The sequence below is a fragment of the Necator americanus genome, chromosome V (genome assembly GCF_031761385.1).
Source record: "Necator americanus strain Aroian chromosome V, whole genome shotgun sequence".
Lineage (NCBI taxonomy): Eukaryota > Metazoa > Nematoda > Chromadorea > Rhabditida > Ancylostomatidae > Necator > Necator americanus.
Genome location: NC_087375.1, coordinates 8125425 through 8152281, shown reverse-complemented (window position 1 = coordinate 8152281; position 26857 = coordinate 8125425). Strand labels below are relative to the sequence as shown.

Genomic DNA, 26857 nt, shown 5'->3' with positions numbered 1-26857 from the left:
ACGCATTGCTAGTCCAGAAGTTAGTAAAATCTCAAAGATCTTCAAAAATGCAATTTTGGCTTGCAATGTACGTATGGAAAATGGTGTAGAAAATATTCTTTACAACTTTTCATCGAAAAGACACCAATTGGATTTTTCGTGAGCTACGAATTTATTGAATAGTCCTTCTAGCGCAATCTTAAAATAAAAATTTTTTCGATGGTTTCGAATTCTCAATTCTATGTTTTTTTGATGTCTAAATCAAATCTTTTTCTTTTAACTTAATTTTTTTTGACCGATTCTGATTAGAACTGGTGTGTATACGCAGGATTTGCCTTAGGCTGCTAGTGAATTAAATTCATTGGAAAGACTTAAAAGAAACTTATATGGTCTCAACTTCCGTAAATTTTACGTAAATCATAGAGGATAAAGTTTTTGACGTTAATCAATCCGCTTGGGACCCACCACCACGTTCACTTCAATTCAGAATTGTTTGAGGTTCACGAGCGTGCAACTGGACCATACAATGTCTTGCGGGGGCTATCCCATGTGTCAAGTCACTGCTTTTATCCTCCCAGAGGAGTCTGGTACCAATTTATCCACCCCTGAGGGATGAAGGGCATAGTCAGCGCTAGCGCGGATTCGAACCACCGATCGATTGTAGCCACAGCGGAACCTCTTACTGACTGCGCTACACCCGCTCCATAGCGTAGATAGTAATAGATAAAATGAGATGATCCCTCATAACCAAATAAAGAAAAATTAGAAAGGAAATGATAAGAAACAAAAGAAGAAATGAAAGAAATTCTCTGAAATGCTGATCCAGAAGAGTTTAGGATGTTGAAGAAAAAATAGAAGAGAAAATGAAGAACAAAGATGTGATATCCACCATAAAGAGTTGTGTAAACAACAAAGGGGAAACAGACAACGAAAACGAATTTAACAGCGAAGTAGGTGATTAGCAATCTTAAAAAACAGAATCCTCCTTATCTTTGTGTTAGTTTTTACCTTACATCACTAATATGAGAAAAGAATTTAGGAATTTAGTTTAAAATTTGTTGTAAATGAAAGTTGAATAACAACTAAAATACTTATTTCTAAATCGAAAATTCAAAAGAAAATTCTAAAAGCTGTTAGAATCCTCCATTATTCCTTGGTTTTCTTGCTCGAAAAAAAGAGAAGAAAAATTTCTTGCTTGCTTAAAAAAACCCGCACGTTTCATGGTTGTTCTGAACTTCGCTTTCTATTGTTAATGTTATATTTCCATGTTTTCTCTATCCCAAGTGTTGTCGCCTTCCATTTTATAAAATGCTCAGTTCCTTTCGGACCTCATTGATCACATGAGCTCCTGATCTTCAAGAATATACAGACGGGTCTCCTAGCCTGTGCTACATAATTGTCAAAAACCGTTTCGGGAATGTCAATACATGAATTAAGCAAAAAAATTATGATTTAAGGTTCATGATTTGTGAAAGTTTGTCAGAAGGTTCAATAGTACAAAGTTTCGGGTTGACAAAATCCAGTCCAGGTATTATATGAACGTTGTCGAGTGTTAAGCTGATATCTTAAGTCAAATTCCTCTGTTTCTCAGATTTTCAACATAATTTTTCCCACTAGAATATGAGCCAGAAAGCAATGGAAAGATGTGTATGTTGGAAATTGTTTATTTTGTATTTTGAAAGGACAGCTTTCTTCCAGAAGTTTGTGACTCAAAACCGATGATTTGAAAGATTTTGCTGGAAATTTCTATAGCACAAAGTTCGAGGTTCAAAGGATCCGGTCGTGATCACATGCTTTGTTGTGATCTCGGGATTTTGTTGAGGAAGTGGCTTCGAGGTTGCGCCTGACTCCACATGGATCAGTATGACGTGCTCGGTGTCAATTCATCATCTTTGTCTCGTCACGAGAAGACAGCTGATCCGAGAAACACATTGATCCCTGCCTCAGAGTTCCGTGAACGTTGTCTTCACGTGCGGTGGCACTCGACGGCTGTAGGATCAGTTCAAACTTAGCTTCAAGCATTTAAATAAATCATTTTCTGGTTTCCACCGTTTCTTTTTTTTTCTAAAATCCTCTCCTCACAAACTTTACTGAAATTCTCATATAAGTGTTTCTTTTCAGAAAAATGGTTTTTTCTCTCTTTCTTCTCATACTCCTCACTCCTCACTCCTCAGCTTCACTCCTCGATCAAGTTCATCGAATTGACGAACCGGTACCCGTCTGTGATAGGAGTAACTCTAATAATTCGTGAGTTTGAATTCGAAATTTTGAAACTTTGAGGAAAACGACCGTGAAGAAGAGAGGGAAGAGGAAAACTAGGAGTTTAAGATTACACATTCAAGGCCAATCTAAGTTTTTTTTAGTCATATTTACTGCAACAGCACTCTGTTGATGGCCGTTAACTATCATGAACTCTATAACGATTCAAAAACATTCGTCGATATGCCGATGAAGAACGATCCAGGTTTGTTGATTAATTATTGATGTTGTTAATACAACAGTGTTTACGCAAACAATAATCTCATGAATTTTTCATATTAGAAAATTAGGTTTTCATCAGCAAAAAAAAGAATCAGTGAAATGTTCGAAAAAAAAAGTGAAAAGTGAACTGAGACGTAAAGTGAAAAGAACAGTGAACAAAGTGATGACGGACTTTACACAAACACTTTAGCAATTGTTAATTTGAGGGAGTAGGATTCGAGGGCACGTTGTCTCACAAACAGTGACAATTACAATTTGAAAGCTAAGCTAACGTGTGCAAGAACCTGAAGAAATTTCCATGAGTCTAATTTTTTTCTCGAATTTATTGTAAATTTTTAAAAGAGTATATATATATATATATACAGAAAAGTAGGGCACTAAAAGAATAGTAGAGAGAAAAATTAAGCAGCAGAAAGAAGCACTACTACTTTGCACGCAGTTAATTATTCAGTTTGAAACTAAGATTTTAGAGGTTGAACTGTTTTTCTCCTGGCTACATATTTGTTTCATTCTGGAGAAATTGTTGGAAAAAAAAGTAAAATATGAAAGAAAATAAAGAGAGAAACGAAATAAAAAAAGAATAATTTGCAATCTTAGATAGTGAGGTTGATAATTATCAAAAAAAAAGTGCTGAGCAGGTTTTAAAATCTTAAAAATTTTTTTTTGTAAAAAAAAAAGTTTCTTTAAAGAGACTTTTTCTGGAAAAATTAATCGCAAAATACTCCATATTCCTATTTGCAGATTATGTGTTGGAAAAGTTCAACGAAGAATTTTCAAATATCTCTGTTGAGGCTATCAACCGAACAAAACTTCAGCAATTCGTGGATACCTATTTTAGGTATTTTCTTTTTTTTTCTGTTTTCAAGAATTAAAGATAAATGTTGAATAAAAAATTAGTAATAGTAAATTACAAAAATAAAAATTAAATATAAAGAATGAAATAAAATTTTTGATCATTCTTCTACATATGTTGGCCAGTTTTCTTTTTTTAGCCCTCCTGGTAGTGAAATGTTACCGTGTACACCTGAGGATTGGAATCCACAACCGGCTAAATTAATGTCTATAGTGGATCCACAATTGAGGGAATGGGCGTTGAAATTAAACGCAATATGGAGGAGTCTCTGTAAAAAAGTCAGTAAATTTCTTGTATTCACCTCAGATCACTAAGTTAGAATATTCTCTGGTTGTTGTCCTTGTGCAGCTAAGAAAAAGAAAAAGAATCGGTCAAAGTTCGTTTCTCGCCTGTTCTCGTTGTTGATTCACGTGAAAATCCACCGCCTTGTGTGAATATCCACCAATGAACAACTGATTTTCTTTCTTTTGAATCGATTTTTAGAAAGAACATTGAGGAAAAATTACTGAAAATGAATGTTGTTTGCTCCATGTGCAGCATATTTGTCAGGAATATTCTGGAAAACACAACATTTGCGATTTAGATCGATCCCGCCATTGAAAACAGCAGTTCTCGTTACTCGCTGATCTATCTGCCACATAATTTTATTATGCCTGGAGGAAGATTTAGGGAATTCTACTACTGGGATGCTTATTGGATTATAAAGGTGACTTTTACATGGGTTTTCGATCAATAAATGTGGAAAAATATAGTAAGAAATTACTAGAAGCATGGGAAAATCTTCCAGAACACAAAGATGGAAACGTAAGTGAAGAACTGCAGCGGAATCCGAACAGATTGTAATGAGCAATGAAAGTATTGAGCTATTAGAAATTCTGTGAAGTAAGCATGCTGCAAAACAATGTTGGGGTCCTTCAACGAAAAAAGGATGTGGTTCATGAATGTGAGCTCAATCACACGCAATCCCCTTTACTTTCATGGAAACAATGCGTGGGAAACAACCCCGAACGATCAAATTTCCCTACTAGGCACCTCAGTACGCGCCACATCTACTCATTGGGACCTCACTACGAGCGTCATTTCCATAAGATGCTGCCTTTAATGCGGTTATTTTCCATGAAATTGGCACATATGCAAGCATTTTTTTTAATTTTCTGATCTACATGAGCATTCCAGACACCTAAAAATATCCAGAATCCTGGAAGAACGTTTTATTTTTAGGGTCTTATCACATGTGAAATGTACAACACCACTAAGGCAATGATAGAAAATCTCGGGTCACTTGTTGAACGGTACGTGAATGTTTTTTGTGCAACTGCACCATCATTGTTCCTACAGTATCCACTAAATGCCGGGCGAAATATAGGTATGTGGTTGTAGATTCGGTTTTGTGCCTAACGGTGGTCGTGTATACTATCTACAACGATCCCAACCACCATTACTTGCTGGAATGCTCTACGAATACTACGAGGTCACAAAGGATAAGGATTTCGTCCAGAAAATGCTACCGATCCTAGAGAAAGAGCTTTCTTTCTGGAACAACAATCGTATGGTAAGAATGTGCGGAGGTGTTTTTGATCGGAGATAAAATTTTCCGTGATTCTAATGATATTCCAGACAACAGTATCCATAAAAGGTACGGATTACCTGGTATATCGATACAACACCAGGAGTAATATGCCGCGTCCGGAATCCTACGCTCAGGATATAAAGAAAGCACAAACTGTGCAGGACAAAGCACAGTTCTGGCAGGTTACCATCTTTCTGTTTGTTTAATTTTTGTTTATTTATTTATTTGTTTGCTTTATTATTTATTTCTTCATTTTTACTCATTTTTTTTAAAGGAAATTATTTTCTATTGTGTATTTGGAACAATTCCAGGATATCGCCAGCGCTGCCGAATCTGGATGGGATTTTTCGACAAGATGGTTCAGCGATCATAAAACGATTTACACAGTGGAGACAAAAAATGTGAGTGTTACACTGAAAAGAGTCCAAGTGATTGAAGCAATTCATCGTGAAAAAAAAATCCTGACAGAAAAAAATGGTAACAAGATGAAATGGGCAAAATTACTCAGATCCCAGATATTTGTTCCTGAGAGTTACAAAATTCTATTTGTTCAATAACCAATACTTTCACACGAACTAATAATCTGAAAAATTTTATGTTAAGTATTATATAATTAAATAAAATAATAAAAGAATAATAATTCAACAAATAATGTTAAATATTTTAGATTTTTATTGTATGTAATATTATGTCACCCGCAGGTCAGCTAGGTGAGTGTTTTCAGGAAGGAGAGTTAGTGCAGTTTTAGGAGAGAACTTAAATTTGAAATCTTTTAAATCTTTCTGCATCTTCCTGGAATAATGCTTGGATAATTTCTATGAAGATTTTCTCTTTTCTTTTTTTTCAACATTTCGCTTTTTCTGGGCAATTTCTGCTTTTTTTCCTGACACATTTCTACATGTGAGAATAGTGTTCTCTAGTCATCACACACTTTCTCGTGTTCCAATCATCGCCTGTGCCTCCTCACCAATCTTCACTCACTCGTTTTCCGCCGTTTGCTCATCCTCTTTGCTTATGTTTTCTTGCCAGATGTGTGACGAACGAATCTTCTCTACTAGATGTGACAGAATATAAAATTATTTTAGAAGAATTTACGTAAATTGGTGAAATTTCTAAAATTTTTCCTCTGTTACTATTTATTTTGTTCACACCCTAAAATCTTAAGAAGATATTAGCGAAAATGAACCCAATAAGTAGATTTAGAAAATAATTAGCTCCTTATTTGATGATGAAAATTTTAAAAAAAATCAAAAATGAAGTTCTAAGATAATTCAAAATGTTACCAGAAAATCACAGTGTTTTCGATGAGGTCCTTCAATACGTATAAAATAAAATTTTTCCAAGTTTCAAAATTTCGCTCTCAATTTAAATTAATTGCTCCTTGAAAAACTATAATCTTGGTCGGGTTTTCAGGTGTTACCCGTGGATCTGAACGCTTTTATTTGCTGGAATTTGGATATTCTGGAGTATTTGTTCGAGAGAATAGGTAATTTGTGTCTATTTGTTTATATTTTAGATTTCAAAAGTCGCCCCACAAGTTGGAAAAAAATGTGGAGATTAATTATGTTCTTCAAAATAACTAGAGCGATTTTTTCTTTCAAAAAACTTGATTGGTGAAAACTTTTTCCAGAGCGACATATAGATCATATATATCATATAGGCATATAGATCTGCACGAAAAAAATCATCAAAAAACCTATTTCATATGCAAAAGATGTTGTTACATTGTTGATTTCCTGAAATTTTTGAAAAATCTCTTTTTCTTTTAACAAATAAAGTAACCTTGGTTCCAGACGATCAAGTAAAATCCGAATTTTATCGTGAAACTCGTGCAAAGTTCCGTCACACCGTTCACAAGGTCTTCTATAATCGAACCGCTGGTTCATGGTACGGTTATCGTTTACGGAAATGGTGAATTTTGTGACAGTTGTCCTATTCTAGGTTTGATTATAATCTTCGTACTGCTTCGCATAATACAGCTTTCTACCCTTCGATAACTGTTCCGTTATTTACCGGATGCTACAATTCATTGAATCAGGGAAAATCTGAGCGGTTATTCACACTCATGAAGGTAACTGATTCGTATAGCTAATTTCCATCAAATAATTCAGTCGGTGCTTTCATTAGAAACTGGAAATATTACTATTATTGCTATTATTATTATTATAGTATTATTTATTTCCTCATTTTTAAGTTTATGTAGTTTATCTAGTATTTGATTTATTTTGGTTTAAACTTTATTCTCAAGAAATCGATAAATTGACTGGAAAACATGAAGAATTTTTGCTTCATTGTAACTCACTTTATTAATCTGAACAAAGTTTCACACAAATTTCGAGCATCCTTAGGGAATCCAGATTTTCTTGCTAGGTTCAGTTGGAGTAATTAAAAATTAAAAATTGAGTCAGTCAAAATGATTAATTATTCAATGTTGCCTGACTACTTTAATATTGTTTTTACCTAAAAAGACAGGCAACATAATTAATCCGAGTAGTAAATAAAATAGTGATTAATAAGTAGTGAGTAAGCAATAATAAATAAATAACTGGTGAGTAGTAAATAGTAGTTGTAAGCACCCTAAAAACATAGGGGAAGTAATGAAAAGGTAAATTTTGTTTATTATTATCTTGTATTTATTTATTTTTTTATTTTATTATTTATCATTTATTGTTTATTCATTACTTCATAGTCACTTATTTTTATCTTACTACATTTATTATAGTGATTGTGAGAAAAGAATGCACACGAATGTTTTTTCTTCGATCTCAGAGCATCGGCGTCTTCGATTATCCGGGCGGTATCCCAACATCAATGATCAGTGATAGTGAGGAACAATGGGATTTCCCGAATGGATTCAGCCCCCTGAATCATATGGTCGTTGAAGGATTAAGGAAGAGTCAAAATGCTCAAATGCAAGACGCTGTTAGTTCTCTTCTTCGTTTTTTTTTTTGCTTTTTTATTCTTTTTTTTTCGCGAGGATCATCGGTATGTTGTTTTTTTTTGGAATCAGTTTTTTTTACTCTTATGCAAACAAATGGCAACATAAGCTAAAATTAAGAAATTGATAATAACATTATAATAATATTATAATAATTAATAATAACAAATAAAATAAACAAACAAACGAAAATAATATAAAAAATTATCTCTAATCTGTTGTGGAGGATTAAATAATTAATATAATTTGAACAAATGCGTTTTCTTCGCGAGTGAAAAGTGCAAAGCCCATTCATTGATTTTTTCTGTCACAGATGTTTCATGTGTAGCACGTGACCACCGCCTTTGTGTCATGTGAAAGCCAGGATGCTGGGATATTTAGGAACGGGATATAAAAGAACACTTACATAGTTCGTGGAGCTGCAGGCAGCAAACTTTCGAGAATTTTCTGGAACTTTCCACTCTCACTTTTTCTAAATCATTCGTTTTTTTCCACCAGCATTTTTAATTTTTTCAGGGATATCAATTAGCGAAGAAATGGATAATGGGCAACTTTAAGGTGTGGAAGGAGACGAATCATATGTGGGAGAAGGTTTGTTTGTTTGTTTTTTTTTTTTGTTTGTTTTCGAACTTTAGCTTATAGGACAATGTCAGGATGTCGTCATGCAGGATGAAAAGAATGATAAAAAGAGGGCAAAAGGTATCACCATAATTCGAGATAATAAAAAGAGAATTCGAGCAAATCTAAACAACGATAAACCATGGGAACAAATGTGTTGTGGTATCACACAATTATATGTAACACAGGCGAGAACTGGTCCCCGCCGGCAGTTTCTTAGACATTCGCTAGGCATTTCTGTTAATTATTTGAGCGTTGAAGCAACTGTTTTACATTTTCAAGGTTGACGGTTTGACCGAACTACTTTTTACTAGTAGAATTCCTGTGTATAGATAGAATTATGGACGCGTTTCAAAAACTGTATTCTTTCTGAGGAAAAAGCCTCTTGGGCAGGGAGGAAGAGTGATGTGAGAGAGCAGTGTTCTTTAGAGATGCCAAGAATACGGAGTTCACTGAGTTTCTGAAAGTGTTTCGTGCATGAAATGGGTGTTATCGATTTTTTCTGATTACATACATTTGGGCTTCAGGATGGAGGGTGAAAAGCATCAATTAGGTTTTCATAGAATGAGACTAGAATTACACTACAGTACTTCGATTCCGCCAAAAAAGATAGGAATTTAGTTAGCTTGAATTTTAAGTTGCTAAAAATTAACGTTGAAGTTTTTTTTAGACGTCAAATATGTAGTTTCATGGATATGTCTAAGATTGTGCAGCAGAATATCTGTGAAAAAAAAATACTGGAAATAAGGTGGTTGATAAGCCTTTGCCGCTTTCTAATGCGTCCGAAGTTTCTCTGGACATAGTTTCGCTGTTGTTTAAATTCTTCTGAAGAGGTGTGGTGTAGAAATTTTTGTGAAACGTCAACATCCGCGTAGTGGTGCCACATGACTGGCATGAATTCTCAAGATTTCTGTGTTTGCCTTCCTCGCTATTTCCTAAAACATCAAATTTGGATTTTAGCAGTGTTTTCCTTATCCAGATTTCTTTTAACGAGTGCGATGTCAAAGTTTGAAGATTTTGAGTCGGAAAAAAACGACTCGGCCATTTGTTGAGAAAATTTTTGATATGTTATTCTCCGAATGGCGAATCTCTTCTCAACGTTGGCTCTGCTCAAAATCAAAACAAAAATTGAAAAGAAACCACTTCTATGTTGTTGTCTTCTCTAGAACTCTCCATCATTTAAAAAAAAGTTGTTTTCTCGCTAAGAAGTGCGCGAATTCGCTCCCTCGACGAAGCTTTCGGCGTTTATTCGGTTTCATGCCCCACGGCGTTCAAGTAGCAGAACCCTCTTCACATCCGCTCTCTCGTCGCTCCGCTCTCAGCACATTAGAATAATCGCGCATCATAAATTCCTAGTCGAGCAGGCGATTTGAATGAGCACGGAAGAAGCCTCTTTGCATGAGAAGCACGCTACGATTGATTACGGTATCAATTCAATTTCGCCACACTATCCTCATCCTCCGCTACCGTATGCCGCCGACATCCAGCCATGACAGCTAGGATGTGCGCATGTTTGTTCCCACTCGTCGTTCACTACTGCATTTCTGGGCTCGCAATCAATAAAGGAAGAGGATGAGACTTCTTGAGAACGTTTTTCTGGAATGATATCCGCTGAAAACGGTATTAAGAAGTAGAAACATCCCGATACGGTAGCAATACAATACTCTGTTGTCATACAAACTTACATTACATTAGTGCAGTACCATTTCCCTGATTTATAACTACGAATTATAAGTGTAATGAAAAAATTGCGAAAAAAATCACCCCCGTCTACTTCTACTCGCCAAATCTCGTTCCAACCGACACGGTTGATGTCGGAGGATGGTTAGATCATTACTAATCCCAGTCCTGGAACGATCCCACAGAAAATCCATGAAATGCACTCCTATTTTATTGCTTGCGCACGAATTCAACTTTAGTTTTTTTTTTCATGTGCCCCAATGCAAGTCGAAACGTCACTAAAAGAGTTTTTTCTGTGTCAGTGACGTTTCGACTTGCATTGGGGCACAAGTTAGCATTGGAGCAGATTTTAGCATTGGAGCTAGCGGCATGTTCCCAAGAAAACTTGGTTATTTGAAATTTCCTGGCTATTCTTTTTCGATTTACCGTATAAGACCATTAGCACATCATCACACAATCTGACCTCGATAACTAGTTTACATTAACTGAAAGTAATTTTCCTTTGGATCCCCCGTGAAGGTTTCTCATCAACGAACAAATGTGTATTCCTATTGTGATCGGGTAATCTCTGTCGTTGTCGTGTTAGTATTTAGTAAGATGGGGTGGGAGTGTTGGTGATGTGGAGTACACGGGGCGTGTGTGTGTGTGTATGTGTATGATCTGTCAAGGACGCTTCGTATAATGGATTCGCACCCAATTAGACGAGCGAGCGGTCACCGATTTGGCGGTGCTGGTGCTGATGGGGGAAACGGTAGTCATCACAAAACATCATCATTCACACTGAGACAATGCGTAAAGTGGATTTACGCGTTGCCGCCGATGACGACACGAAGGTGAATGCGGCAAAATTTGTCTTCGACGCGCCGCCGTCCGTTTAATGCGGTGCTGTTTGTTCGATTTCGCTGAAAATCGCCGATGATAATCGCTTAACATCCGAAGCCGAATTTCGACAAGGACTCGCGAAAAAATGATTTTCGGTCTTCGAAGCAGCTTCAATGCCCGCTCTATGTGCAGCCATAGAAAAAATAGTTGAGCTTTTACGAGGTTAGAACACGAAACGAAAACCACAAAGATTCAAAATATTAGCGAAATCATTTTAAAAAAAAATACTAAATACTACAAATCATTATTATTACTGAATTATCGTATTACAAGAAAACAAACAAACATTAAATATTAAAATATACATATAAATATATACGAATAATAAAATAAAATAAAATATTAAAACATTAAAAATTATAATTAAATAACTTGAAGTAGAAATAGAAAAAAAATTGTAGAAATGAATTAGATGAAATAAATTTTTTCTTCCCTCTGAATTTTTATTCCAATCCTTTTGAAATTTCTGCTAGTTTTTCTTTTAAAAAAATCAAGGGGTTTCATCGAAATGACTACATAGTGATTAACAATGCAGAAAAGTGAATCATAGTAGCTAGAAATGGTTTGTTTGTTGTTTTTTTGCTGCACCAAAGTGCAATTTTTCCACAAATTTTTGAAACATTTTATGAAATTTTTGCTGCGTTGAAACGCAGAATTTTTCGGAAATTTTGAAGAAAATCCCAATTTTTTGAGGTCCTCTAATTTTTTAACGCATCTCTCAACTATGTACTTAAACACAACTTTTATTAGTTTTTTTGTGGAATAAATATTTTTCCTCAATTTCTTCTTTATTATATATTTACTGATTAGCAAATTTTTATTGGTCCTTTACTTCGCTGTTTTTTCGTGGTGCGTTCGCGTAGACTGAAGAAAATATGAAGAAATGGGGTACCTTAATGATATTGAAATTTCGTATTGGAGGCTGCTGTTGAATATCCACGCTTAGCTGGATTCAGTTGTACTTTTAGAAAATTTTATAGTAGCTCCTTCATTCTATGGTCACTACAGTGCAAAAACACTGTATAGTTTAATTTTTTTCAACCAAGACATAATATTTCGGGTTTTAAAACAATTTTAAAGTAGTTTGAGGGACCACCCACAGCAGTGGTATCCAAATTCTCGATCCAATTAATTTTTAATTTTTAGTTTTTTTTTCAAATTTTTAGTGTTTCACTGAATACTTTATATTTGAGCTGCATGCACGTAACACTCGGTGACATTTTGCCGTCGGGGATTTCCACTTGGTCCTGGGAGTTGCTTTTTTCTTTCACTTTTAGCTTGCCATGTATGTATGGAAAACGGTGTAGAAAATATTCTTTACAACTTTTCATCGGAAAAACACCAATTGGATTTTTCGTGAGCTACGAATTTATTGGATAGTCCTTTTAGCGACAAATCTCAACCACATACATACATCTTCACTCGTTTCTTTTTCGATCCTTTTCAAATTCTCGATTCGATTCAGGATTTAGATATTATATATTTCCTGATGAATTTAAATCAAAATCCATATTTTCTTTTAGATCTGTTAAATATTTTTTCAAAAATTCTTTTTGACCGATTCTGATTACAACTGGTGTGGATAGGCACGATTCGCATCATGTTGTTAATGATTTAAATTCATTGGAAAGACTTAAAAGAAACTTATATGGTCTTAACTTCCGTAAATATTACGTAAATCATAGAGGGTGAAGTGCCTGGTATTAATCAATCCGCTTGGAATGCAGCACCGCAGGGACCCTCTTTACACGCAGCCAACGAGTGTCCCATCTCGATAACAGCCATTTACGCAACTGCAGACTTCAGACCTACGTGGTTTTGATCCGACCATACGTATAACGCACATTGGACTAGTAAAGGATAAAGTGTGTGGCGTTAATGAATCCGCTTGGGATGCGACCCCACGTTCACTTCAATTCAGAATCGTTTGAGGTTTACGAACGTGTAACTGGCCTATACAATGACTTGCGGGGGCTGGCCGATGTGTCAGGTGAGTGTTTTTATCCTCCCAGACAAGTCTGGTACCAATTTATCGACCGCAGAGGGATGGAAGGCTTGGTGAGCACTAGGGCGGATTCGAACCTCCGATCGATCGTGCAGGAAGCGGAGCCTCTAAACGACTGTGCTAAATTTTCCATGCAGAAAAAAATCCACGAACAGGGAGTTGTAGAAGTTCTTCTAGTTCCCCTAGTAAGTCTAGAACTGCCGTAGGTGTATCATAATTTTGAATAGGTGTTAGAATGCCCTTGTTCGACGGACACGCCGGCATTATGTCTCTAATTGCAATGCACTCGAATAATTTATTACGTCATCGGCTACGGTAACAGGTGTTCATCGTGTCTAATACAACGCCAACAACACAACGGTATATTATCTTGCGGTGGTGTTCGCCTAATAGCCCGGATTTATTTCGTTAATTCAGATCATATCTTAAATAATTAACTGCAGTTCGTTGTTCCTTACTCTGCACATCCTCGATTATTCGTGTCGTATTCGAATTAATCGAAAAAATTCGATTCGACGACGATACTCTTTTGACGTGAAAATTCACAAGTTTTATTGCTGCTAAGAAAAAGTAAAATGCACGCAATTCAACAACAAAAAAAACAGCAAGTTTTAGGAAAAAAAATTCAATTTTTAAAAAGAAAATTTTCTTTCTTTTTAAAAAGAAAAAAATGATGCTAATTCGAACGTGTGTATTCCTGGAAATTTCCAAAAGCGAATAATGAGATTTTGCATGGCACATTGAAGCAATTCCGTGGGAATTGTGGCGATTTCTTTCCAAATCTTCGTTCTCAACTCAACACATTATAGTTTGTGTTAAGTTAATCCCATAGTACATAGAAAAAAATAATATAAATATAATACAATAATATACATAAGACATTCTAAATTGTAATGACAATCGGAATCCCCGTAATGAGCAGCAGTCGTACTGTAACAATTTTTCTGATAAATGACTCCACCGCGAGCTCGTCGATCCAATGATCCATAATTATTAAATGGGTAGTAGTTGCATACTGAAGGACGCCAGTCCCACCTGTTTACCCTTCCCCGGGGTTGAAATTGAAAATTTCCCCTTCCCCTGGTGCCACCTTCTACGTATACGGTATGGTGTAAGTGTATTGAAGAGTCGGCAAAGTCAAGTCAAGTGAGGTGATCCATCGTCGGGTAACAAAAAGTGCGGGTTCGCGGTTTTTGATGATGATGAGAGGGTTGATGACGGGTGGGTGGAATAGAGAGCGAGGAAGTGATTCAACACGGCACTCGTGCCGCCGCTCTCCGTCGTACTCGACCGTTGAGAACGGATTGTTGTCGTCGTCCAATGACGGTACTTGATACTTATGTGGAAAATGTATCAAGGTAACCGCCGGTTGATACGTCCGCAAAGCGTCACATAGTGACTGCCATCCACTTGAGGCCCATGCAAAGGAATTCACGCTATGAATAGAGGCGAGCGCGCCGGCGTGTGTCGATAAGAACAATTTCTAAGGACATCGACATGTTAAGGACGATTGCGCTATTTATTACAACCGTTCACACACACAAAGACACCCACAGCTGCTTTAAGGACACGGATCGACGGTCATAACACACGAGGAATCTCAAGAGATTTACGTCAATAACGTGTAGTTCTCGTGATATCTTCTTTACCCCAGGAAAATTCCAGAGAAAAGAAGCTTTTTTGAACTTTGAACGACCCTAAATCAGTGAAAGATAAGTACCTCGTCGAAATTTTCCTCAGACGGACAGAAGAATTCTCACGCATACGAAAATTAAAAGAAACAAATTTTGAACAGTAACATAAAATCCATCACCATTTCCGAAGATGCTGAGATTGAAGAGTCTGAAGCAGTCTAAAAAACTGCCGAAAGTTTTTAATATTATCTGATTTTTGCGCTTCAGAGTACCTCCGAAAAAAGCTGAAGTTCCCAAAATAATCGAAATGTGGGATTCTTATTTTTCAGCTACATACATGCATTTTTGAGCTATTAGCAAGCCACTATATTCAATTTATTTATTTTATTTCTTTCATTATTGTCTTGTTTCTTGCATATTTCAAAAAAAATATTTCCTTAAAAAAACCAAAGGGATGAAGATGCATCCTCCCCGAAAATTTGAAACATTTTTGGATGAAAAAGCTTTATTTCATGGAGCCACCACTCTTACATTTGTTTTCTATTTCATTTTCTTTTCATTTTCATTTTCTTTTTTTTCATTTCTATATTTGAGATTTACCGCGAATTTAAAAGTTGCCCACAAAAAATCTCCTTCTTTCCCGTTTTTCTTTTCCTGTCCCTCACCTGACTTTAGCTCACCCATCCGTAATTTGTGGATAAGCTTCATGACTATGTATGGGCTTTTCGCGCATAAGTGGCTCGACCCAGGACCAGCCGTCACCATCACTTGTTCCCACTTTGGCGTTGAGCCGCAGGCCCTCAATTACCAATTAGCTGGCCGTGTAAACGATGCATTAAAAACGAATGAAATTAGCATAAATCACAACGACAGAAGGACTCGCGGCTAATGTCTCTATTATTAATAACAAGCAGCCGCGCCCACGTAGCCGCGCTTGGCGCAGGCCTCTTCAGCTGGTGAATTTAGAGTGAAAGGGATAAAGTAGAGAGATGTGGAGCGACCGTGAAAAGACAATATTCAGTGAAACGTGATCTCAGCTCGTCTTTCCATATTTTTATTCTGTAAACATCAGAAAAAGTCATTCGTAAGAAATTAAATAAGCACAAAAACATGTTCCTGGACGAGTTTTCCGCCTTCGATGAGTTTATCTGTCATTTTTCAGTACAACGTAATTGGCGACTATCCACGCCCGGGTTCAGGTGGAGAATACGATGTTCAGGTACGAGCGAATGATTTATTAGAAGATTTCTATCGAGTAATGCTACAAAAGAAAGAATTCTTTACATTTTCCCGTCTGTGAAAGTGTTTTTAAATTTCAAAATTACCCTATTTGGACTTTGAAGCATGTTGGACTTTTTATTTATTTAAATCATTTTTTATTTGTTTATTTATCCATTTATTTACTTAATACTTTATTTATTTATTCCTTCTCTACCTGATTAATTCATAAATTCTGTTTATTATCCAGACCGTTTCAAAATATTTGAAGAATAGAACATTTCATTCATTTTCCAATTTTTTTAATCAGATTTTTCCAGCCTGAAAAAATGCGTACGAATCTCTCTTTGATACTTATTTAATCATTTTTATCCGTAGCAAAAAAGCATTGTTAGAGCGGACTAAAACATTTACGATTAAAATGAAACTGGTCTCAGAGCTGTTCCATCAATTATCCTTTATTCCAGGATGGTTTCGGTTGGACAAATGGAGCTATCCTTGATCTACTTGTGACCTACAATCATCGATTACATGTTTGAGACAGAGCGGTAGTGGAGAACGTTTAAATCAGGGCCAACAATAAATCCCTAGCTAAGATTGTTGTTTTTTTTCAGGATTGACATTCCGATTTTTTAGGCTTTATTTTAGGAAAATATTTTGTATTTACTGTTAATTTTGTTCATTTTTGTTCGCTAAAGCTAAGGTAAAGTGGTTTTGTAAACATGTCCTTGGTAAAACTTTAGATTTCTGGATGAGCTCATCACGGTAATCTTCCTTTTTATATCTGGTGTTTTTAGTCGCTAAACTTTCCTTTCTTTTTCTTTTTTTTCTCACTCGTTCTGATTATTTCGCCTCATTTTATTCTTTGAGATTTTGTACAGAACTGTGTATATCATATCAGATATTGATTGACACTAGTAATACATGGTATTATTTGTTCTTTGTGTTAGTACAGCTTTCAAGGAGTTTTCCATTAAAAATTTAAAAGTTTGCTGTGCATTGAAATTTCGGGAGTTTCATTGAAAAAACAAAAATGTGATGGTGAAAAATGATGGAAATTCCGAGAAATTTTGTTCAAAAAAGCTGTCTCACTGAATATTATTCGTTCGTATAAGACAAAATCGAATAATATCGAATCGAATCGATCGAATAAAGTTATGATCTAACGGGCTAAAGTTAATTTTTTGCTCTATATGTTATTCTCAAATAATTTCATTTTTTATAGATCATTTTTCTTCTATCAGAGGTACATATTTTCAAGTTTTCACATGATTTTTTTTCTTGTTTCATTTCACTTCCACTCTTTTATTGATTTTTGTAGTTGTACTGTAATCCATACATATACGATTCCTTTGAGCGAAAAGAGCAATTAAGAGAAGAGATAATTCTTTCTACTAATTCTCTTTGATAAAATTTCATTATCGTACTGTAGATTTGAAGTTTCCCCTTATCACCAACTTAATTTATCACCAATTATTATTTTTGGTTTAATTTTCCTTGTTTCCGGGGAGTGTTTGAAATCTCAGCAAACATTCTCCAGAAAAAATATGGTCATTTGAGTCATTGACATCGACATCGACATATTATGGTGGCTAATCTCTTCAAACATCTACACCTTGTTAATCTGCATCTGTTGCATAGTATTACATGCAAACAATATGTGCCCCACTCTCGATCCTTGATTCAAATAAGTCTTGACAATCGATTATTGATCCATGTGCATCAACTACATCAGCTTGAGCCACCAACTCCTATCGATTCTTGTCTTTTTTTACCTAAACAAATCAGATCAAAATGCAATTAATGTGAATTTAGTATTTTCTATGAAAAACAGCAGAGGAAAATTTGAAGCGACCGAGTTCAAAAGATCAAAACTCGTCGAACATTCATTTGCTACTTTCAAACCACGCTAAAGTACACATTCGAATGAGGGTTTGAGGTCTCGATGCAACGGTGTGAAATTTAACACTCGACACGGCGGCAAATACGTCTCTTTTGATTATACAAAGTGCAATGGGTGGAAAAGATACGGTGGTTTGCGGTGGACACCCAACAATGCTAAACATTGAAGATCGTTGTTGATGACATTTCTGGAATTTTCTATCGAATACCCATTTTTCTAGCAATAAATAATTAAATATTTTTCCTGACAGGGACTTTTGAAATTTTCAGAGAAATCGAGGAGAAAGGATTCACCTCGTTTTTTTTATACTTTTTTCTCGGTCCTTTTGATTATCATTTTTTTCGATTTCGATTGAAATAACCAATAAATGAGCATCCAAAGCGAAACTACATAACTTAGGGCTGTAAACCAAGAATCCCGATGATTCGTTCCTGCAATTTCCTGCAAATTTTTCTTTCTCATCCACTTTTTTCCCAGAGTTGAGGTTCCAGCAATTGTTGGTTCTAGATGGTATGGACGCACTCACTGAACCTATCTCTTGTCATCTACAACTTGCTTACTGTATCTAATTGGTCTTCGTAGAACCAAAAAATATAAGGAGTGATTTTAAAAAAAACAATAGAGTCAAAAATGTAGAACGCCGAAAACGCACCGCAATCTACGCATTGCGCAAGACATTGCGTGCTATGTTCAGCCAGATGAAAGGTTTACGTAGTTTGGAATCTAATAAAGTCGATTAAACTAACTTGTCAATTAACTAAGCTAAGAAAAAGAACTGCTGAGCTACCTGAGGTCCCATCTGTTTTTTCTGTTAGTTTTTTTTTCTCGAAATGTTTGGTTTATTAAGAGAAACTGATCTGGGACTGAGAAAGGACTTTCCTGACCGAGAAATTCCTGCTAGACGGTCATAAATTCTGGCCAGGCATCGACGACAAAAAATTAGCATCGACGACAAATTTCAGGGGAAAATTTGTCGTCGATGCTTGTACACGGATTCTCGGATATTTCCAGGTAGTGCGACGCTTTGCGTTCGTTGATGCTTTAAAAGACTTGATAGAAAAAGAAAAATGTGGCTAATAATCTTGGTTTCGTAGAATTTCCTTAGCTTTGCTTTGAAAACTAAGCAACTTGTGGCTTAAAAGAACCACAAATTTTCTTTTTCCGGGGATTTTGAGTCTTTACAAGGAAAATCAAAGGAAAAAGTAGGGAATCATTGAAGAAACCTAATTTATCACCAATTATTATAGTAAAAACGAGCAAATGTAAAGAAGAAGATAGATAAATAAGATAAAAACAAGAAAAACTTCAGATTCCCCCTGCAGAAAAGCATAGATCCCATTTTTATAGAAAATATTTATTTATTTATATATTTATCACGCTCAAAGGCGTGCCCAGAATAAGAGACAAGGAATGAATACAAAAAAAACAATAGAAAATCCAGCAACGAGAAAAGAGTAGAATGAGAATAAGCAGGGATAAGTCACGCGAACAGTAAAGCAAGGGACGATTTAGTAATTTCAAAAAGCACATAAACTCGACAGGGTGGGAATTAAAACTCTTGGAAAATAAGAAAGTACAGATAGGCTATAAAAATTAGTGGCCATATTGTGATAATTTTCTTCCAGAAAAATCCAGTGGTGTTCTACAGAGAGAGAGAGAGAGCAATGAGTTGCTCCCTCAAGGTCACTCACTATACTATACTCGACTATTTCCTCAAATCACTCTCACTCCTTTTGCAAAACTTGGTCTCTGGCTATATATCGATGAAGGTGTTTCACACGGCAGGTGGTCTATTCAACAATGAATAGACGCATAGTCCTAAATGTCTCCATCTCAATAACCCCCGCTGGCGTTTAGCATGTTTCGGACGCAATTACACTCACCATATAAGAGGGTGGTCATGATGGGGCCCCCGGTAGCCGAGTCATTCAGTCATTTACACATACATACTGTAACCTACGCGTTTACACACACATACACGCACACACGTACACGTACGCACAATAGCCGACTATTAAGTGCAGCTAATCGAGCACATACAAACCTCGCCTCATGCGTCTCCTCTACGTAATTGAAGACCACCTTGACACCAGTCAAAACCATCGTCATCACCACCACCAACACCAGCACCACAAATCACTACCACTTACAGCACACACACACCCACACACACATCGTTCATCGTTCACATTGTATAACGATTGAAGAATTGACGGCTAGTTGTAGTTGTTTGAAAAGAAAAGGAAAAGAAACAGAGAAAATAGGAGGAAAAGACTGAGAAAATTCTTCGCTCATTCAGAAAAATATCACTGAGTAGTAGTAACAGTAGTAAAACTCTCAATAATAATAGTAGCGGTACGGATTCCGGGAGATTTGAAAGAATAAAAAAATTCTCTATATTTAAGACTAGCGCTGCTTTTCTTAGAATGGAAATATTCGTCATTTAATCGGTTTCCTAGGAGAATAGGTTGCTAGAAATTTCCTTCAAGGAAGAGTGTTACCCGGAATACCTAATATCTACTATATTATTCCACCAATGGATCATTAACCGCTTGATGTATCCCGGTACCTTTCAGGATTTATTTTTCAAGAGAAAATTTTAACATTCTCTCATATGGTACTGACACGAAGGCATTTATATATAGTAGATAAAGTAAGGAAATTCCTTAAGCATTTTGTTGACGAGGTCCTTAAAGGAAGTTAATGTTGTTTGCTAGAGACAGCTCTAATTTCGGCCATATTTTCTTGAATAAAAGAATAAAAAAACAAAGCTAAAATAAAAATAAAGCAGTCAGAGAATGAACAGAACTTCAGATGCGGAGAAAGAAAAACAAACGATAGTGACTTCTTGGTACTATTTTTTTTTTCGCGTACTCTGGAAAACGACAATGTCATTGATTCCGATAGTTTTTTTTATCACCGTACTTGATTTTTTTTAGAACAGCATTTTTTGTTCTTGTTTAGTTTCGATTTGCGTTCGAAGCTAAGAATAGTATTCTATTAAACAATCGTCATTTTCAGACATCTTCTAATCTACTTTCTCTAAGCAATCCCTTGGTTTTTTCAGAAAGGAAAAAAAAAGACGACATGCTGGGGCATGAAATCAGTGATTTATAAATTGTTCTCTTTTCAACCCATATTTATTTTGAACTCAACGGGTGAATGTTTTAAAAACTGGCGATGTCTGGTTAAGAAAGGCCTGAGCTGTTTTTTTTAATTCAGAAACTTTTTAAACTCAACCGTAACTGTTGTCAACTTTCTGTTGTTCGTTTCCTGTTATATATTTCTTCAAAGAAAGAACATCTAAGGTAGTGCATCGAAACATTTTTTCAAGGTAAAAGTGAAAAATAAGATACGAAATAAAATAAGTGAATAAATGAATACATTATCACCTCAAGCGGTGACGAAAACTCGTCCCTAGATTGGCTTTCTGATCGTGCTTACTACTTATCGTCAACAAATCTCCTTAAAAAATTAAATCTTCCAAACTTTTGTGTCAGGGACTGATTAAAAGTCAAAGTTTTCTAAAAATCACCAATCAAACAACCCAATCGCATACTGTATCGCGAAATTACCGCTCGTCATCGAGACGGCGTGGTTTTTTCATTCTTCTTTGTTCGCATGGGAACGTGATACAATAATGAAATGCTTTGAGGACAAATACGGAAGGTGAATCCACGAAATTTTCTTCGATCGAGCAAAAATGCATTTACCAGTAGCCGTGCGCACCACTCCTAGTGGACCCATCGTACGAGCCGAAACCACACCAGTCCGACCGAATCGCGGAACACCACCGCCCCTTTCATCTAACTGAAATAAACTCATTGAAACAGTGTTTATTTCGTTAATTTTGAAAATTTCCGGAAAATTCCCAAAGACTAATGAGAGTTCGCGAATAGTGTTCCGGAGGTTTTTCTGACAACGGAAACGTTTCTAGCGCGGATGTTTTATGAAAAAGTAGACGTCCTAAAATGACAAATCAGTCTCAGTGGATGGTAACAAACTCTACCGGAAGTGCTTTTACTGCAATGCAATGGAATTCTTTTCGTTGTCGCCGTTGTGGTGATTGCTTCTTTTCACAAAGTACACGGATCGACGACGGCGAGAAGGGCATCCACCGCCACTAGCACCAGGTCGCGACAGGTTGCACCACCATCTGCTCGTTCATCTCACCGATTCGGATACGATTCTGCAATCCGGAGACGATAAGGCGGTGGTGGTAGCAGTTCAGTAATTCGAGCACTCATTCATTCAGTCATTCATTCTCACTCATTTATGATCCTCTCCGTTACTCATTCTCGTCATTCCTCATTCGTGATTGTTGAGGAGGGCGAATAAGCGCTAGTGGTGGTGGCGGTGGTGGTGGTGTGCTAGTTCGACTCTCATTAGTCCGTTGAATGGACGCAAACAAAGAAGTGTCGACGAAGCAAATCGAAACACACACGCCGCATACACAAATGCACCGCTTCTTATGCGGCTCTCACATCGCACGACGACGACCACCGCGACGACGATGAGCTGCTCTTCTCGCGCTCGTTTCCACTCAACGCTACGCTATCGTATCGAAATACGCGAGCAGCTATGTATGTTTAGATGAATGTGACCACGTTTCCGACTACCGTACTTTCATTTACGGATCCATTAGACATCATTGATTGAGGTTTTTAGGCGACCAACGGAGAAATATAGACTCAAACAAAACGTCTCATTAGAGCGACGAGAAGTCACATGAGGGTCCCAATGATATCCAATTAGCGATATACCATTGTATATTGTGGTGAAAATTAGAATCTTATGATCCGCATAATCAAAAATTTAAGGCAATGTCGAAAAATAAAAAAAAAATAATTAATTGGATCTTACCGTATGACGCAAACCTTTTCTGAGAAATTTATGCTGTTTTGTTGGACATTTCGAAAGAAAACCACTACAAATTTGCAAGGATACATAAATATAACGTAGTTGTGGTGAACCTTAGATGTTTTTTTTTAAATTAAAAATTGACAGAATTGAAAATCGGGAAAGTAGTTCTAATTTAACGGAATGTACCCACCCAAACAAAATTTTGAGCAGATCACCGGAAATAAATGGCGTGGCCGTAGCAGCCTTCTTAAGGAAAACGCAGCTGAAAATGGGAAACACAACATCCAGAAGGAGAACAAAAGGTTAGCATGAGAAATGGAATCAAATGTCTTAACAACTTAGATTTAAAATTAAAGTTCTTTCAAGACCAAAAATAACCTCACAAATTTCAATAGTCACCTTTCAGCTTGAATTTTTGGCTGTTTTTTTCTGAAATTCATGTCCAAGCAATTAAAGTGGAGAGATGAAAAGTGCAAAGTGTCACCACACGTAAATATCCTATTCGTTGTTCAATACACTTCAACAAACTGCTACATTTTTTCTAATAATCCTTATTTTAGAGATTAATTTGTTTAGATTGAGCTAACCCTTCTCCTGTATGTATTTTATCTTCATTTATACAGAAAACTTTTTTATTTTTACCGAGATTTAATTTCCACACGGCGTTCCTTGAAAAAAAATCCTTGTGGAAATGCTCCTTTCCCAGAAAAAAAACGGAAACCACTCCGAGCAATGAATGTGTGGCCGTGACGGGGGGAGGCGAACGAATCCAACTTCCACCGTTAACATATCGCTGTTCAATACATCGCTATTCGTCACTTCGTAGAACAAGAGGAAAACACTGAGACCGACGAAAAAAAAAGAAGAGAAGCGGAGCATTGTTCGTATTCGACTAGATTTTAATGGTTTGAAATGTTCCAGCATCAATACACGTTTTACATGCTGCACTTGTACTTTGAAGAGCACTTCACAAGTGTCTGGGTGATTCGTGGTGCAATGAAGTGAGGTTAGCTGATATGAAAACCAGCAGCTAATCTGGAAAATTCCCTTAAATATAGAAAATATATTCGGAAACTTATGTACTATGGGCTAAAGGGCTTCGAATTATGTACATCAAATATGCATTTGTAAAAAAAAATGAGCGCAATGAAAAAAGTTATTCAATTTTTTTAGGGTTTCAAAAATCTAGCGGTTTTCCGTCTCTTTTTACCTGGATCCTGGATTCTTCCGTGGATTCTACCGTAAGACTACGGGGAAAAAACACACGGAAATGTTCAATACTGTGATTTAACCCTTTCATTTGGTGTGTCTACACGGAATCTGGTTGGAATTTTCATTTTCCCTCTCGAGTTCTGAGATTCGTCGAATAAAAGCAGCTCTAAATATCAAGGAAAAAATACTAGTTAGTATTGTTTAAATCTGAAAATAATTCAAATCCTAAACGCGTGACAAAATTGTAGGGATTTCGAAGGGAAATTTCCTGTTATTCTTCTCGTGTGCTACTAATTTTTCTTCAGTTTTGATCACATCATTATCGTTCGATCTTCCACACGTTATAGTGCAAGAAAATCCCGCCAGGCTTCCAAATGTACTTAAGGACACCTAATTATGCGATCCATAATGCTGTTCGCCTCGTAAAGAACCCCGGCAGTCGACTCGATTAACTCGATGTTGACGTAATACCGTGCTGCTGCTGCTGCTGCTACTTTCGTGCCCGGTTGTAATAGAGCGCGCAACGGTTGTTTGGGCTTCGTTGTCATCGTTGTCGACAAGCGGCGGTTTTCTTCCCTCTCTCACACTCACACTCCCCCCCCCCATCTTCTCCGTCATTCCTCCTCCTCCTCTCCTCAAGGGTTTTTGTGTGGTGTAGTCTTTGAAATGAGCGCGAATAGTTGTATGAGCGCTCGCTTGAGTCGCGTAAGCTGCGTATCATTGGCAGTGTGTCGGAAACGCTCTAACAGGATTACTGTATGGTCAAGGTTCGCACACACACCCCACTCCGCATTCACTACGCTCACGCATCGCACCACAATCCGATCAGCACCGAAGTCCTTGACAGCAACGACTTAGACGACATACGATGCCTATCACCAGCTCCGATCACATCCATGGGAAACGACGTGGACGCTGCTCTCGTTCCGTCCTCCTCCTCTTACAGCGGCTGATTCGCGGACTCTTCTTCGAATTGGGCGGAGTCAAGACGAGTGGCGAGGAGTACTGTAATGTGATACGGGTCCCCGACGACAACATACATGCGCAGACAGACACATGCCTACAGTATACGCTACTTGCCGGCGCTCTTATCCACGCAAACTGAGCATCGGAGTGGATTACGTGAAATGAGAGGAGGAGGAACATGTCGCGTTGAGCGAGCTGAGCTGCAGTGGAGAAGGGGATCCGATAAACAAACATGAGGAGATGAGTGGATATTGTAACTACCGTAGGACTAATGTTGCGCCACCGAGAAGCTCATGAAACGAAACGAAACGAAACGAAGAGCCTGTTCAGCTAACGACTTTTAGCAGCTGGCGTTTAGTCCAATTATTTGCGAAGGGTGCGAATGTGACGATGTTTAAGCTGTTTGAAAGCGGCTTACGCGATTATTATCAAGGACAGCGGTAGGAAATGTTGAGGACATGAATGGAAAATGTTGCGATTTTTCTCACGATATTTCTATGAAAGCTCTGTTGAGGGAACCCTATAAAAATCTCTAGTTCTAGCAAAAAAATTCTGGAAAAAAACCAATAGAAATGTTAGGAAAAAATGTGAGTTAGCTGCTAATAAACACAAAATTATGCCTTTCGAGAGACTAATCCGGACCTAAATGATACAAATGCTCCAAAATGGATGCGGTAACTGTGAAAAAAAGTTTTTTTTCTAAGATCAGAGCAGATATCTCTCACTATTTCGTCCGAATTCAACCTGAATCTGATCGCACACACCCATTAACGTTCGATTTCCTCCCCAAAAGATCGATATTTCCGAAAGTTCCCCCCGATCCTATTACGACGACGAAGACGTCGACGACGAATGCATCGTATCATTCGTAAAAGAGAGTAGAGTGAACTGGAATCGCTATCCTCATCTGAGAAATCCTCGTGATCCTATCCGTGGATTGCGCACACTCATCATCCTAGAACGTAATCCTCGCATCGATTAGTTAAGGACACAGGAAATTCTTCGATTACATACACAGTTATCGACATGCGGCAGTAAATAGACACCGTTGGTGAGAATCAATCCAGCTAAATGATTCCCCGCCACCCCTTCCCGGTTATGCGAACGCGATGAATGACTAATCAACAATGATTAGTGTGTATGTTGTGTAGTTTCATGGTTGTTCGGGCGCATCTGTGTGGTCAGCAGGCTGAGGATTCGCTAACGTCGATGACGCAACGCGCTTGACACTATCCTAATTGCGTGTGCGTGTCGTCTAATCGTTCTACGGATTACACGCTGAGTGCCAGTAGTGCAAACATTGTCAGAATAACCATCTTGACGAACGGCAGCCAACAGTAGCAGCAGCAGCAGCAGCAGCAGCAATGAGTGGCGAACGGTGGCGGTCAAGCAGCGGATTTTTGTCCATGCAACCACTTTACAATCTGTGCCTCTACCTGCACAGATACCGTAAGAGGACGTACGTAGAAAAGCTTATTTGGGTCCCCGTAAGAGGCAAGGTTCACCATAAAAATTTTGATTGTCGTAGTTCGATTGATTGATTTTTCGTCGCGAAAGATCAATGAAATTCTGGTGATACTGTCTTGAAAAAAAAAGACTCGGGTCACTTGATGCCGAACTAAACTCCACATATAACGAGTCCAAAATTCGTAACTCTCCTCTTTCCCTCGAACCTTTTCATCGGAAACTGAATTGTCCAGGTAAAAACAGCTTCTTTCACAAACTATTCGCATTTACAAAACAATTACAATCTTTTTTCTTTTTCTTTTTTCTTCTTTTTTACTTGTACTCTTACCTTTTGTCTTCCTAGTTCTTTTTTCACACATCTATGACCCTATTTTGCTGGATAAGATGGCTGCACGTATCCAGAATAACTGAGGAAAGAAAATTTCTCCTAATTTCATTTTTTTTTGCAATTGCTTGAGCGGTGTTTCTAAAGTTTTTCTTCCTAAGTCGTGTATATACTTCGATTCCATACACTCATTGATTTAGAAAAAAATTTCCGCTGGTGAATTTATTTCGGACCGGACTCCCACGACGATCCGATATCAGAAA

General features: G+C 37.1%; 1 protein-coding gene across 2 annotated transcripts; it reads left to right on the top strand.

Annotated features, from left to right (window-relative positions):
* Positions 1-1832: 1832 nt before the first annotated feature.
* On the top strand, positions 1833-16397 carry RB195_013276 (uncharacterized protein; the record flags this gene model as incomplete). 2 transcript variants are annotated; one of them, XM_064203012.1, is made up of 16 exons in its annotated part: positions 1833-1954; positions 2343-2443; positions 3202-3298; positions 3453-3591; positions 3897-4019; positions 4535-4605; positions 4694-4865; positions 4931-5065; positions 5195-5284; positions 6297-6369; positions 6677-6770; positions 6825-6954; positions 7653-7805; positions 8338-8412; positions 15803-15859; positions 16326-16397. In XM_064203012.1, 16 exons carry the CDS (start codon positions 1833-1835, stop codon positions 16395-16397), a joined length of 1704 nt encoding a protein of 567 aa, XP_064058892.1. The 2 variants fall into 2 exon arrangements, with proteins under 2 accessions (XP_064058892.1, XP_064058893.1); XM_064203011.1 differs by lacking the exon at positions 1833-1954 and adding an exon at positions 2105-2226.
* Between the last annotated feature and the right edge of the window lie 10460 nt (positions 16398-26857).